Raw genomic sequence first — 13,537 nt, 5'->3', positions numbered from 1 at the left:
GGTAACCTTTACAATAAACCTTCCTCTGATAACTTTTGCTCTCAGATTCAATTCTCAGATATTGCACATTATAGTTAGTCCATATTAGGGAGGCATTATAATGTTTGTCTTTTCAATTCTGGCTTATTTCACTCAACATACTGTCCTCAAGGTCCATCCACCTAGTTGCGTACCTCAGAACTTCATTCCTTCTTGCCATTGCTCAGCATTCCATTGTATGTATACACCATTGTTCACCATCCCATTTACCATTCATTGCACCCTTAGGTGCCCTCCATCCATTTCAAATTGGGAATACTGCCATCATAAACACCAGTGTGCAATGTTCATTCATGTATCTGCTCTCAGTTCTTCTAAGTATATACCCCAAAACGGGGTTTCAGGACAATATGGCAAGCCCATAATATGCTTCCTGTGGACCAACCACACAGCCCTGCAGATGGGCTGCACCATTCTACTTCCCTACCAACAGTGCATAGGTTCATCCTTCTCTCCACATTTTCTCTAGCACTTGTACCCCTCTGTTTGTTTATTTTATTTTATTTTATTATTTTTATTTTTTTCCACTTTTATTGATATTGTTCAGATACCATACAATTATCCAAAGATCCAAAGTGTACAATCACTTGCCCCTGGGTACCCTCATACAGCTGTACATCCATCACACTTAATTTTTGTTCAATTTTTAGAAACTTTTCATTACTCCAGACAAGAAATAAAGTGAAAGATGCAAAAAAGAAAAAAAGAAAAGGAAACTCTAATCCTCCACTATCCCTAACCAACCCCCCTCAATTGTTGACTCATAGTATTGATATAGTACATTTGTTACTGTTTATGAAAAAATGTTGAAATACTACTAACTGGAGTATATAGTTTGTAATAGGTATATAGTTCTTCCCTATATGCCCCTCTATTATTAACTTCTAATTGTATTGTCATACATTTGTTCTGGTTCATGGAAGTGATTTCTAGTATTTGTACAGTTGATCATGGACATTGCCCACCATAGGATTCAGTTTTATACATTCCCATCTTTTGACCTCCAACTTTCCTTCTGGTGACATATATGACTCTGAGCTTCCCCTTTCCACCTCATTCACACACCATTCGGCGCTGTTAGTTATTCTCACATCTTGCTACCAACACCCCTGTTCATTTCCAAACATTTGAGTTCATCCTAATTCAACATTCTCCTCATATTAAGCAACCACTCCCCATTCTTAAGCCTCGTCCTACATCTTGGTACCTTATATTTCATGTCTATGAGTTTACATATTATAATTAGTTCCTGTCAGTGAGACCCTGTAATAATTGTCCTAATGTGTCTGGCTTATTTCACTCAGTATATTGCCCTCGAGGTTTTGTCATCAACCCATTTTTTTTTTTTTTAATATGGTTTTGTTCACTCACCATACATTCCATCCCAAGTAAATAATCGATGGTTTTCTGCATGGTCATACATTTATGTGTTCACCACCTTCACCACTATCTATATAAGAGCATCTACATTTCTTCCACAAGGCAGGAGGGAGAGTCAAAGAAGGTAGAGAGGCAAAAGAAAGAGGAACAAAAAAATGACAGCTAGGAAGCAGCAAAAGGAAAAATAACCTTAAATCATAGGAAGCAGCAAAAGGAAAAATAACCTTAAATCAAAGTAGAATAAAGAATCAGACAATACCACCAATGTCAAGTGTCTAACATGCCTCCCCTATCCCCCCCCCCCCCTTATCTGCATTCACCTTGGTATATCACCTTTGTTACATTAAAGGAAGCATAATACAATGATTCTATTAGTTACAGTCTCTAGTTTATGCTGATTGCATCCCTCCCCCAATGCCTCCCCATTTTTAACACCTTGCAAGGTTGACATTTGCTTGTTCTGCCTCATAAAAGAGCATGTTTGTACATTTTATCACAATTGTTGAATACTCTAGATTTCACCAAGTTACACAGTCCCAGTCTTTATCTTTCCTCCTTTCTTGTGGTGTCTCACATGCTCCCCACCTTCCTCTCTCAACTGTATTCATAGTTACCTTTGTTCAGTGTACTTACATTGTTGTGCTACCATCTCCCAAAATTGTGTTCCAAACCACGCACTCTTGTCTTCTATCACTCTGTAGTGCTCCCTTTAGTATTTCCTGTAGGACAGGTGTCTTGTTCACAAAGTCTCTCATTGTCTGTTTGTCAGAAAATATTTTGAGCTCTCCCTCATATTTGAAGGACAGCTTTGCTGGATACAGGATTCTTGGTTGGCGGTTTTTCTCTTTCGGTATCTTAAATATATCACACCACTTCCTTCTTGCCTCCATGGTTTCTGCTGAGAGATCTGCACACAGTCTTATGAAGCTTCCTTTGTATGTAATGGGTTGCTTTTCTCTTGCTGCTTTCAGGATTCTCTCTTTGTCTTTGACATTTGATAATCTGATTATTAAGTGTCTTGGTGTAGGCCTATTTATATCTCTTCTGTTTGGAGTATGCTGCGCTTCTTGGATCTGTAATTTTATGTCTTTCATAAGAGATGGGAAATTTTCATTAATTATTTCCTCTATTATTGCTTCTGCCCCCTTCCACTTCTCTTCTCCTTCTGGGACACCAATGATACGTACATTATTGTACTTTGTTTCATCCTTGAGTTCCCAGAGACATTGCTCATATTTTTTCATTCTTTTCTCCATCTGCTCCTTTGCGTGTAGGCTTTCAGGTGTTTTGTTCTCCAGTTCCTGGGTGTTTTCTTCTGCCTCTTGAGATCTGCTGTTGTATGTTTCCATTGTGTCTTTCATCTCTTGTGTTGTGCCTTTCATTTCCATAGATTCTTCTAGTTGTTTTTTTGAACTTTTGATTTCTGCCGTATACATGCTCAGTGCTTCCTTTACAGCCTCTATCTCTTTTGCAATATCTTCTCTAAACTTTTTGAACTGATTTAGCGTTAGTTGTTTAAATTCCTGTATCTCAGTTGAAGTGTACATTTGTTCCTTTGACTGGGCCATAACTTTGTTTTTCTTAGTGTAGGTTGTAATTTTCTGTTGTCTAGGCATGGTTTCCTTGGTTATCCAAATCAGGTTTTCCCAGACCAGAACAGGCTCAGGTCCCAGAGGGAAGAAATATTTAATATCTGGTTTCACTGCGGGTGTGTCTTAGAAAATTGCTCCACCCTTTGATGCCTCAGGTCACTGTGCTTTTCTGCCCAGCAGGTGATGCCTGTTAGCCTATAATTCTTGACTGGTGTGAGGAGGTATGGCCGTGTTCCCCCAGGCTCTGGGGTCTGGTTCTGAATGGAAAGGGCCCCACCCCTCTCCTCCTAGAGAAGACAGACCCCTCAGGTGGAGGTCATTAGCATTTCAATGGTCTCCACTCTCTGCTTGTGCTGCCTCTGCCCTTCCCCGAGTCACAGCCCTGGAAACTGAAAATGACTGGGGCTTTCTCCACTGAGCCAAAAAAGAAACAGTCCCCTTCAGACCCAGTCCAAGGCGACCCTCTGGCTCTCCCAGATCAGTCGTCACCCAAAGCCTCTGTCTGTTTTTGGGGATGCGTACCTGTAGTGAGCAGTTCACACTCGCTACTTAAAACTCCAGTTGGAGCTCAGCTGAGCTATATTCGCTTGCTGGGAGAGAGCTTCTCTCTGGCACCATGAGGCTTTGCAGCTCAGGCTATGGGGGAGGGGGTCTCACGACTTGGTTCTGCAGGTTTTACTTACAGATTTTATGCTGTGTTCTCGGGCATTCCTCCCAATTCAGGTTGGTGTATGATGAGTGGATGGTCTTGTTTGTCCCCCCACAGTTATTCTGGATTATTTACTAGTTGTTTCTGGTTTTTTGTAGTTGTTCCAGGGGGACTACTTAGCTTCCACTCCTCTCTATGCTGTCATCTTGCCCCTACGTCCTTCCCCTCTGTTTATTTTTTAAACAGCTTTATTCACACACCTAAAATCCATCCTAAGTAAACAATCAATGATTCCTAGTGTAATCACATAGTTATGCATTAACCACCGCAATCTACATGAGGACATTTTTATTTCTTCTGCAAAGAAAGATGAAGAGGAGAAAAGAAATGAAGAATAAAAATATAAAAGATGGAAGAATAATAAAAACAAAATAAAATAAAATACAGTGATAAAGAAAAACACCACCAAGGATCCCATATCCCTCCCTTACATCCCCCTCTTATAGACATTTAGCTTTGTTACATTGCTTTTGTTACAGTTAATGGAAGCATCTTATGATGTTACCATTAACTATAGACTCTAGTTTGCATTGATTGTATTTTTCCCCCATACCATCCAGTTTCAACACCTTGCAGTGTTGTCATGGATTTGTTCTCCTCATTTAAAAGCGTTCTTATATTTGTACATTTAGTCATCGTCATTGACCACTTTAGGTTTCACTAAGTGAGCCCAGTCTTTATCTTCTTTATCTTCTATCTTTCCTTCTGGTGTCATACATACCCTAGCCATCGTCTTCCAACTGTTCTCATGCTCATCTTTGTTCAGAGTGCTTACAATAATGTCTTCCATCACACACTATGATGCTATCCATTTCTGGATTTATACAATCAATCCAGTCTCTAACATCTTTCTATTTTCTGATAAACTGTATTCTGAACTTTAACTCTCAAATTTCGCTTATCAGTGTTAGTTCATATAGTGAGTCTTTACACTATCCATCCTTTTTTCCTGGCTAATTTCACTCAACATGATGTCTACTGTCTACCATTTGGTCTTTTGGATTTTATATGTCATATCTTATTTTATTTTTATGTTTTTCTCTCTTTTTACCCTTACTGATGGTCTTTATTTCTGCACTCTTCTCCAAACATCTCTCTCCTGTCTTTTCCTATCCATGTGTAGTGCTCCCTTTAGTATTTCTTGTAGAGCAGGTATCTTGTTCACAAACTCTCTCAGTGTCTGTTTGTCTGGAAATATTTTCAACTCTTCCTCATTTTGAAGGACAGTTTTGCTGGATATATAATTCTTGGTTGGCAGTTTTTCTCTTTCAGTATCTTAAATATGTTGTACCACTGCCTTTCACCTCCATGGTTTCTACTGTGAAACCTGCACACAGTCTTATCGAGTATGGATTGGATTGCTTTTTTCTTGCTGCTTTCAGAATTCTCTCTTTGTCTTTGATATTTTGTAATATGATTATTAAGTGTTTTGGAATAAGTCTACCTGGATCTATTCTATTTGGGGTATGCTGTACTTCTTGGATCTGTAATTTTATATCTTCATAAGAGATGGAAAATTTTCAGTGACAATATCCTTTTTATTCTTTCTGCCCCTTTTCCCTTCTCTTCTTCTGGGACATTGTGCCAGTTTGAATGTATTATGTCCCCCAAAACACCATTATCTTTGATGTATTCTTGTGTGGGCAGATGCATTAGTGTTGATTAGATTGTAATTCTTTGACTGAGTGTTTCCATGGAGATGTGCCCCACGCAACTGTGGTTGATAACTATGATTGGATAATTTCCATGGAGGTGTGGCCCCGCTCATCCAGCATGGGCCTTTATTAGTTCACTGGAACACTACAAATGCTCAGAAAGGAGCAAGCTTGCTACAGCCAAGAGGGACACTTTGAAGAATGCACAGGAGCTTAGAAGAGAGGACCAGTAAATGAGAGACAGTTTGAAAATGACTGTTGAAAGAAGACTTTTCTTTGGAGAAGTTAAGAGAGAAAAAATGCCCCAAGAGCAACTAAGAGTGACATTTTTGAGGAACTGCATCCTAGAGAGGAATGTCCTGGGAGAAAGCCATTTTGAAACCAGAACTCTGAAGTAGATGCCAGCCACATGCCTTCCCAGCTAACAGAGGTTTTCTGGATGCCATTGGCCATCCTCCAGTGAAGGTACCCAATTGTTGATGACTTACCTTGGACACTTTATGGCCTTAAGACTGTAACTTTGTAACCAAATAAACCCCCTTCATAAAAGCCGATCCATCTTGGTGTTTTGCATCCTTGCAGCATTAGCAAACCAGAACAGACACTTATAACATGTATATCTGTGTACTTCATGTTGTCGTTCATTTCCTTGAGACCTTGCTCATACTTTTCCATTCTTTCTCCTATCTGTTCTTTTGCGTGTAGGATTTCAGATATCTTGTCCCCTAGTTCATGAATCCTTTCTTCTGCCTCTTCAAATATGCTATTTTATGTCTCCATTGTGTTTTTCATCTCTTGTATTGTGCCTTTCATTCCCATAAGTTCTGCCAATCATGTTTTCAAACTTTTGTGTTCTTCCCTATGTTTGTTCATTGCTGTTGATTTTTTTTGTCCAATATAAAACATTTATTTTACATTTTTCACAGAATTCAAATTAGTAGTAACATATAATATCTTTCTTTTTGTGCCTGGCTTATTTCACTCAGCTTCATGTCTTCAAGGTTCATCCATGTTGTCATATGTTTCACAACCTCATTCCTTCTTACTGCCACATAGTATTCCATCATGTGCATATACAAAATTTTGTTTATCCACTCAACTGTTAAAGGATATTTGGGTTTTTTTCATCTATTGGCAGATGCCAGCTACATACCTTCCCAGGTAACAGAGGTTTTCTGGATGCCATTAGCCATCCTTCAGTGAATGTACCTGTTCTAGTTTGCTAATGCTGCTGGAATGCAAAACACCAGAAATGGATTGGCTTCTATAAAAGGGGGTTTATTTGGTTACACAGTTACAGTCTTAAGGCCATAAAGTGTCCATCAACAAAGGGTACCTTCACTGGAGAAAGGCCATTGGCATCCAGAAAACATCTGTTAGCTGGGAAGGCATGTGGCTGGCATCTGCTTGCTCCCAGGTTCCATTTCAAAATAGCATTCTCCAAAATGTCTGCATGAGCTTCCAACAGCCATCCTCAGAATGTCTGTCTCATCTCCAGCTAGCTATGAGCTCCTTCTGTCTGAGCTTATACAGTGCTCCAGTAAACCAAACAAGGCCCACGTTGAATGGGCAGGGCCATGCCTCCATGGAAATTATCCAATCAGAGTTATCACCTACAGTTGGGCGAGTCACATCTCCATGGACACTGAACCAATAGGTTCCAACCCAAGCCTCATGAATACGTCTGCCCCCACAAGAATGCATTAAAGAATATGTCTTTTTCTGGGGGACATAAATATACAAACTGGCACAGTACCCTATTGTGGATGCCTTACCTTGAACACTTATGGCCTTAAGACTGTAATTTTGTAACCAAATAAACCCTGTTTATAAAAGCCAATCCATTTCTGGTGTTTTCCAAAATGGCAGCATTAGCAGACTGGTTCACTATCTAACCCCCTCTCCCTTCCTACAGAGTGTCTATAGTGAAAAATTTTATAAACCTGAAAGGAAAAAAAGCAGTCACAGATGTCCATAAATGATTTGATATTCATAGCTAGACCTTAATGTTATTACAACTGGTCTGACTCTATCTATCTGATAGGCCATGTTATACTCTTCTTGGACAAAAGCAATTCCACAGAATACAACCTCAGTCAGTGTTTCTGAGACCATGATAAAATGAGACAAAACAAGGCCACTTCAGAATTTTGTCTAAGCACAGACAAAAACATTGCCACAGTGTCATCCATAAAATACCAAACACTCCTTGTCTTTGCTAAAATGAGCTGATGCTACTTTATTTTTAACCAATTTTTACAGCTTTATTCTCCTTCTAGAGTGTCCTCTCTATGGATAAGATTTGTTGAGGTACCCATAGAATTGCCCCTGCTTTCTGACAACATCAAATCTTAATAGAAACCCTTCTTCTCTTAGAGCCTCCCCCAAATCACCCAACCAAAGCCCAAATTCTATAATAGGTTCTTTCTAACACTGTCTTACTGAGATAGCCCATGGGTCCCCTATGGTATGTGTTTTCCCTTTCTGTAAAGAATAGTAAACCCAATGTTTTCATTTATAAGTATTCCTGTGGCCTTTGACTACAGGGCAATGACAAACCTAACACAGAATGAACTTTCTTTGAAGCAGAAAGTCTTTCAGTGGAACTTCATTTAGATGTCACCAGGGAGACAGACACATTTAGGGGACACTCTCCAGGATGTTCCTGGCTAAGATCAGTCAGAGCAGGGTTGTTCTACAACTGCTCTGCTCCTGGGAGGTGGGCTCCAAGGGTTACTCATCCTCAACAGAGGGGCAGGCCCTTGATTTTTGCTGTTAAAGAAATATGTTATTTTGTCTGTGTCATTCTGGATGCTACTACCCTTAATTTAATAACACAAAACTACCAGGTGATTTCTATTTAAAAAGTCTTGGTTTAAGGTCTAGGCAAATTCTTCTGTGTGGGCCACACACAGATATGCAATTATATCTGCATCCTCCCTGATATTCATCATCCAAGGCCAACCATCGCACCACCCTTGCCCTACCGAGATACAGAGTGTTGATACGGGACCCGTCATAAGACCTCTTCATCTAAAGGCCATGCCAGAGCAGGGACACCCTCCCATACCCAGACTATCCACTGCCAGGCTCCCTCTTGCCTCCCTGGCAGTCTCCTCAGAAGGGCAGATCTTTTAACACAACTTATCTCCTGTCTCTTCATCCTCCCTACTGTGGCAAAAGGTTTTATCTAAAATACTGATTAGTTCAGCTCACTACCCTGGTTGGGCAGCATTCATATTTCTGTCTATTGCATCAAGTTCAAAGTCAGATTCTGGTGAGTAAGGCACTCTAAACTGCAGCCTCATTCACTTTCCTCTTCCACTTCCCAGAGTTTCTTGCAGATGTCTCCATGTCTTGGTAAGACCAAACCACTCAGGTGCACAGTGGAAGCTCCAGAAATATATGTTGAAGGAGTAATTTTACTCTTAAAAATGTGAAAGAGCACTCAGTGTGAATTAGGCAGGAATGTAAAGCCCTGTGGAGAAAGTGACCTGGAAAAGCAGGTGCGGAGGGAAGTTAAATTACTGTTCAGAAGTATTTGTACTGCTCTTTTTATATTTTCTGTCCTTTTTATACCACGTCATCATCTCTGGGATTGATCCGAGAATATGTTTTATTTTTAAAACAATTTTATGGAAGAATAGTTGACATACAGTAAGCAGTATGCATTTAGAGTGTGTAATTTGATACATTTTGACATATGGATACATCTGTGAAACCATCATCATAAACCAGATAGTGAACATAATCATCAGGCCCTAAAATTTCCTTGTGCTCCTCTGTAATTGCTCCCTCCTACCCTCCTTGACCCACACTTTTGTTAACTGAGCATGATTATTTTGAGATTCATCCATGTTATTTCATGTATCAATAGTTCATTCCTTTTTATTGCTGAGTAATATTCCATTGTGTGGGTATACAAAACTTTGTTTATCCACTCACCTGTGCATGGACATTTGAGGTGTTACAGTTTTTAGCTATTATAAATAAATCTGCTAGGAACATTTGTGTACAAGTCTTTGTATAGCATATGCATTTTTTCTTTTGGGTAAAAACCTGGTGTTGGATAGCTATATCATGTGGTAGGTATATGTTTATTTTTTTAGGAAACTGCTAAACTGTTTTCCAAAGTGCTTGGAGAATTTTATACTCCCACTAGTAGCGGATGAAAGTTCCAGTTCCTTTATATGCTCACCAACACTTGGTATGGTCAGTTTCTAAAATTTTAAAACTGGACTGTTTTTTTTTCCCTTCAGGTTTATAAATTTTTTCACTGTAGATACTCTGTATGGATGGTATGTCTGGTGGCATTTCATTGAGGTATTAATTTGTATTTGACTATGATGTTGAGTATGGTTTCATTTGCTTATTTGTCTTTAGATGAAATGTTCATTTAAATCTTTTGCCTCTTTTTTATTGGGTTGTTTTCTTATTATTAATTTTTGAGTGGTCTTTATATATTCTGAATGCAGGTCCTTCATTAGACATATGCTTTGTGACTATTTTCTCCCAGTCTGTGGCGTCTCTTTTCATTCTCTTAGTATCTTTCAAAAAGCAGATGTTTTTAAATATTGGTAGAACCAATTTTTAAATTTGTTCTTTTATGGATCATGCTTTCTGTGTGGCATGTAAGAAATCTTTGCCTAACCCAAGGTCTGAAAAATTTTCTCCCATGTTTTCTTCAATAAGTCTTATAAATTAATGCTTTACATTAAGGTCCCATTTGAGTTAATTTTTGTATGTTCTATGAGATGTTGTAATATTGAAGTTCAATTTTTTTTGCATATGGATATCTAATTATTCCAGCACCATTTATTAAAAAGATATATTTTCTCCATTGAGTTGTCATTGCACTTTTCTTGAAATCCTCTTTCCGTATATGTGTGGGTCTATTTCTGGACTCTTCATTCAGTTCCATTGATCTATTTGTCTGACTTTATCCCTGTACCACACAATTTTGATTACTGCAGATTTTAAATAAGTTTTAAAATAAGATAGTGTTAGTTCTCCAATTTTGTTTTATTTATTCTAGATCCTTTGCATTTCCATAGCATTTTAAAATTAGGTTGCTAATTTCAACAAAAACCCCTGTAGGGAGTTTGATTGGGGTTTTGTTGAATCTATAGATCATTTTGGGAAGACTTGAAATCTTAACAATATTCAGTTTTTCAACCCATAAACCGGTTATATCTTTACATTTACATACATTTATTTTGGTCTTCTTTAATTTCTCTCAGCTATGTAGTTTTTACTGTGTAGGACTTTCACAACTTTTGTCAGATTTATACCTAAGTATTACATATTTTTTGATGCTATTTAAATAGCATTAATTTTTAAAACTTTAATTTATGATTATTGCTAGTACATAGAAATACCATTGATTTTTATATATGAAGCTTATATAATACTCATTCATTAGTTCTTGTAGCCTCTTTTTAAAATTCCATTGGAATGCCATTGTGAACTAATCTTATTTTTAAATGTAACCTTATTTCTAGGTATCTTAACTATATTGCACAGATAGGAATAGGAAGGAAGGATTTGATAAACAGAGGACTTGAAAGTCAAGTTAGGAAAACAAACTTCTGCTGCTGTCATGAGTGTTTGTTTCACTTATTGTATTCAATATTATTTATTTCCCTTTTCCAAGCTAAGAGTCTGAACTAATATGCAACTTTTCTCTGCTTATGTCATGTATTTATTAAAAAATAGAGCCTCTGAAAGACTGTTCTGTAGACCGGTGCTGATCTAGGTGCACCAGAATCACCTGGGTAGCATTAAAATAAAGATTTACAGAGTTCACCTCAAAGATTGTTTTAAGAGAATTGGAGAAAGGCCTGGCAATTTATTCTTTTAAAAAGTTCCCCCAAGTAATTATTTAACAGACAGGTTTGGGAAACAGTGCTTTAGATCATTGCTGAAAGCTTGGATGTCAATTAAATAAAAATTTTGGCTCAGTTATGATTTACTGATTGATACTAATTTTCTTTTGTCTGAGCTAAAATGATTTGAATTCTCTACTTTTCTGCTAGGAGTGGAGCAGATATCATCAGGCTAGAAAAACCAAGTGTAAGAATTGAATGTACACTTATGAGAGATCAATAAGAGCATGAGGTCAGGGACCAGAAAGTGAACACAGGAAAAAGAGCAAGAAGTTATTGGAGAGGTCAGGATCTAAAATCCAGATATCCAGGTTACTTAATTCAAGTTACTATCAAGTCCTAATTTGAAGGCAAGTTCTGGTTTACTTGAAGTACTCTTATCCATTATGTGATTAGGCAGAAATTGATGAATTTTGGTCTGAGTCTATAGGTATAAATGAATATTTTTAAAAAAACTGAAAGTATATATGGGAAAAAAGAGAAATATCCTGATCTTGGTTCACTTATGAGCTCTCATTCACCTTGACTAATTTTTGTGCACATCTGAATTTTTCTTAGGGCAACTTTCATGTCTTTGTTCCGGAGACTATAGATCAGAGGGTTTACAAGTGGAGTCACTGATGAATAGAACAGGGTTACAATCTTCTGTGTCCCAGCTGGGTTTCCAGAGCTTGGACTGATGTACATCACCATGACTGTTCCATAGAACAAAGACACTACACCCAGGTGGGACCCACAGGTGGAGAAGGCCTTACGTCTGCCAGCTGCTGAGGGAACCCGTAACACTGCTCTGAGGACTAGTGTGTAGGATCCAAGGATTAAGAAGAGGGTGATGAAGATAATAAGGGAGTTCAATATAGAGCAGGAAAGCTCAATTCCAGGGGCAGGAATGCAAGACAGGGCTAGAAGGGGACCTGGATCACAGACAAAATGGTCAATGGTATTGGGACCACAAAAGGGGAGTTGTGCTATAAAATAGATAGGAACTGGGCAGCAGAAGAAGGCTATTACCCAGCAGAGGGCCACCAAGTTCATGCAAAGATGATTGGTCATGATGATAGGATAGTGGAGAGGCTGGCAGATGGCCAGGTACCGATCAAATGCCATGAGGGGCAGTAAGAAGGTCTCAGTGGTGCCCATGGAGAAGAAAAAGTAGAACTGGAGGAAGCAGGCAGTGAAAGAGATGGATTTTGTCTGAGACAGGAAGTTCTCTAACATTTTGGGAACAGTGGTGTTGATGTAACAAATCTCCAGGAATGAGAAGTTGGCCAGCAGAATGTACATGGGGGTGTGGAGCCTGTGATCCAGCTTCACTGCACAGATGATGGCTCCATTCCCCATCAGTGTCAGGATGTACATCACAGAGAACAACATGAAGAGGAGGATCTGAACCTCACGGGAACAGGGGAAGCTCAGGAGTATGAATTCAGTCACTGTGTTGACTCTGGACACGTTCATGTCTTCCTAAGGGATGAAAAGAAAAAGTGACAATGACATGGATGATCTTATTCTCCAGTTCTCCTGGGTGCTTCCTTTGTAGAGTCCTAAATGCCCATGCACTTCTGAGATTCTACTATTTTAACAAATAAGTAATAATCAATCTACATTGTTGAAGACTAATATTTTGAGAGTACTTGGTATAATTACACCTTCTGAATCCTTGGAGTCTCCCTCATTCCTCTTTGGGAATTTTCTCACAATAAAAGATTTTATGCAATAAGCAGGTTGGAGAAGGTTAGTGACAGTGCTCAGAAATGCGTGTACAGAAGTATGAAAATCATCGACTTGTGTCTATAGAACAATGTGAAAAACACATAATTTCAATTACTTGTATCTTTGAAATCAGAGACACAAATGCTATGAATCAGAGAAGTAGAAGAGGGAGAAAGAAAGATAAGGAATACTACAATGATATCTTCATGCATTTCACTTTTTATCCTGGATTAATGTAGGAGTTACAATGTTACTAATTTTTTTGTACTGATAACTATAATCCATGGTTGAACATAGGGTTCACTGTGTTGCACAGTTCCATGGATTTTTAGAAATTTATTGATTCTAGTACCATATACACAACCTAACATTTCGCTTTCAACCACATTCAGATATATAAATTTCATGCTGTTACTTATGTCTAGATGTTGTGCTACGATCACCACCATCCATTACCAAACATGTTTAGTAATTGTTAACTTTAAGGTGGTTTTGTAACCCAGACAAAAAATGTCAAATGTGCCCTCCTTTCTTCTATGTTCATCGGCTCTTGTTAATGCAGGA

At 38.4% G+C, this 13,537-nt stretch overlaps 1 protein-coding gene across 3 annotated transcripts in view; it reads right to left on the bottom strand.

Moving 5' to 3' along the window:
* Positions 1–11,156: 11,156 nt before the first annotated feature.
* Positions 11,157–13,537, bottom strand: part of LOC119532215 (olfactory receptor 11H6-like) — a 99,323-nt gene continuing 96,942 nt past the window's right edge. For all 3 annotated transcript variants that reach the window (XM_037834414.1, XM_037834415.1, XM_037834416.1), the window contains exon 2: positions 11,157–12,724. In XM_037834414.1, the coding sequence (XP_037690342.1) occupies positions 11,774–12,724 (951 nt within the window). In that variant the 3' untranslated portion in view covers positions 11,157–11,773. The remainder of the gene's footprint in view (positions 12,725–13,537) is intronic.

This window comes from Choloepus didactylus, chromosome 4 (genome assembly GCF_015220235.1).
Source record: "Choloepus didactylus isolate mChoDid1 chromosome 4, mChoDid1.pri, whole genome shotgun sequence".
Lineage (NCBI taxonomy): Eukaryota > Metazoa > Chordata > Mammalia > Pilosa > Megalonychidae > Choloepus > Choloepus didactylus.
This window is presented reverse-complemented; position numbering and strand designations above follow the sequence as displayed.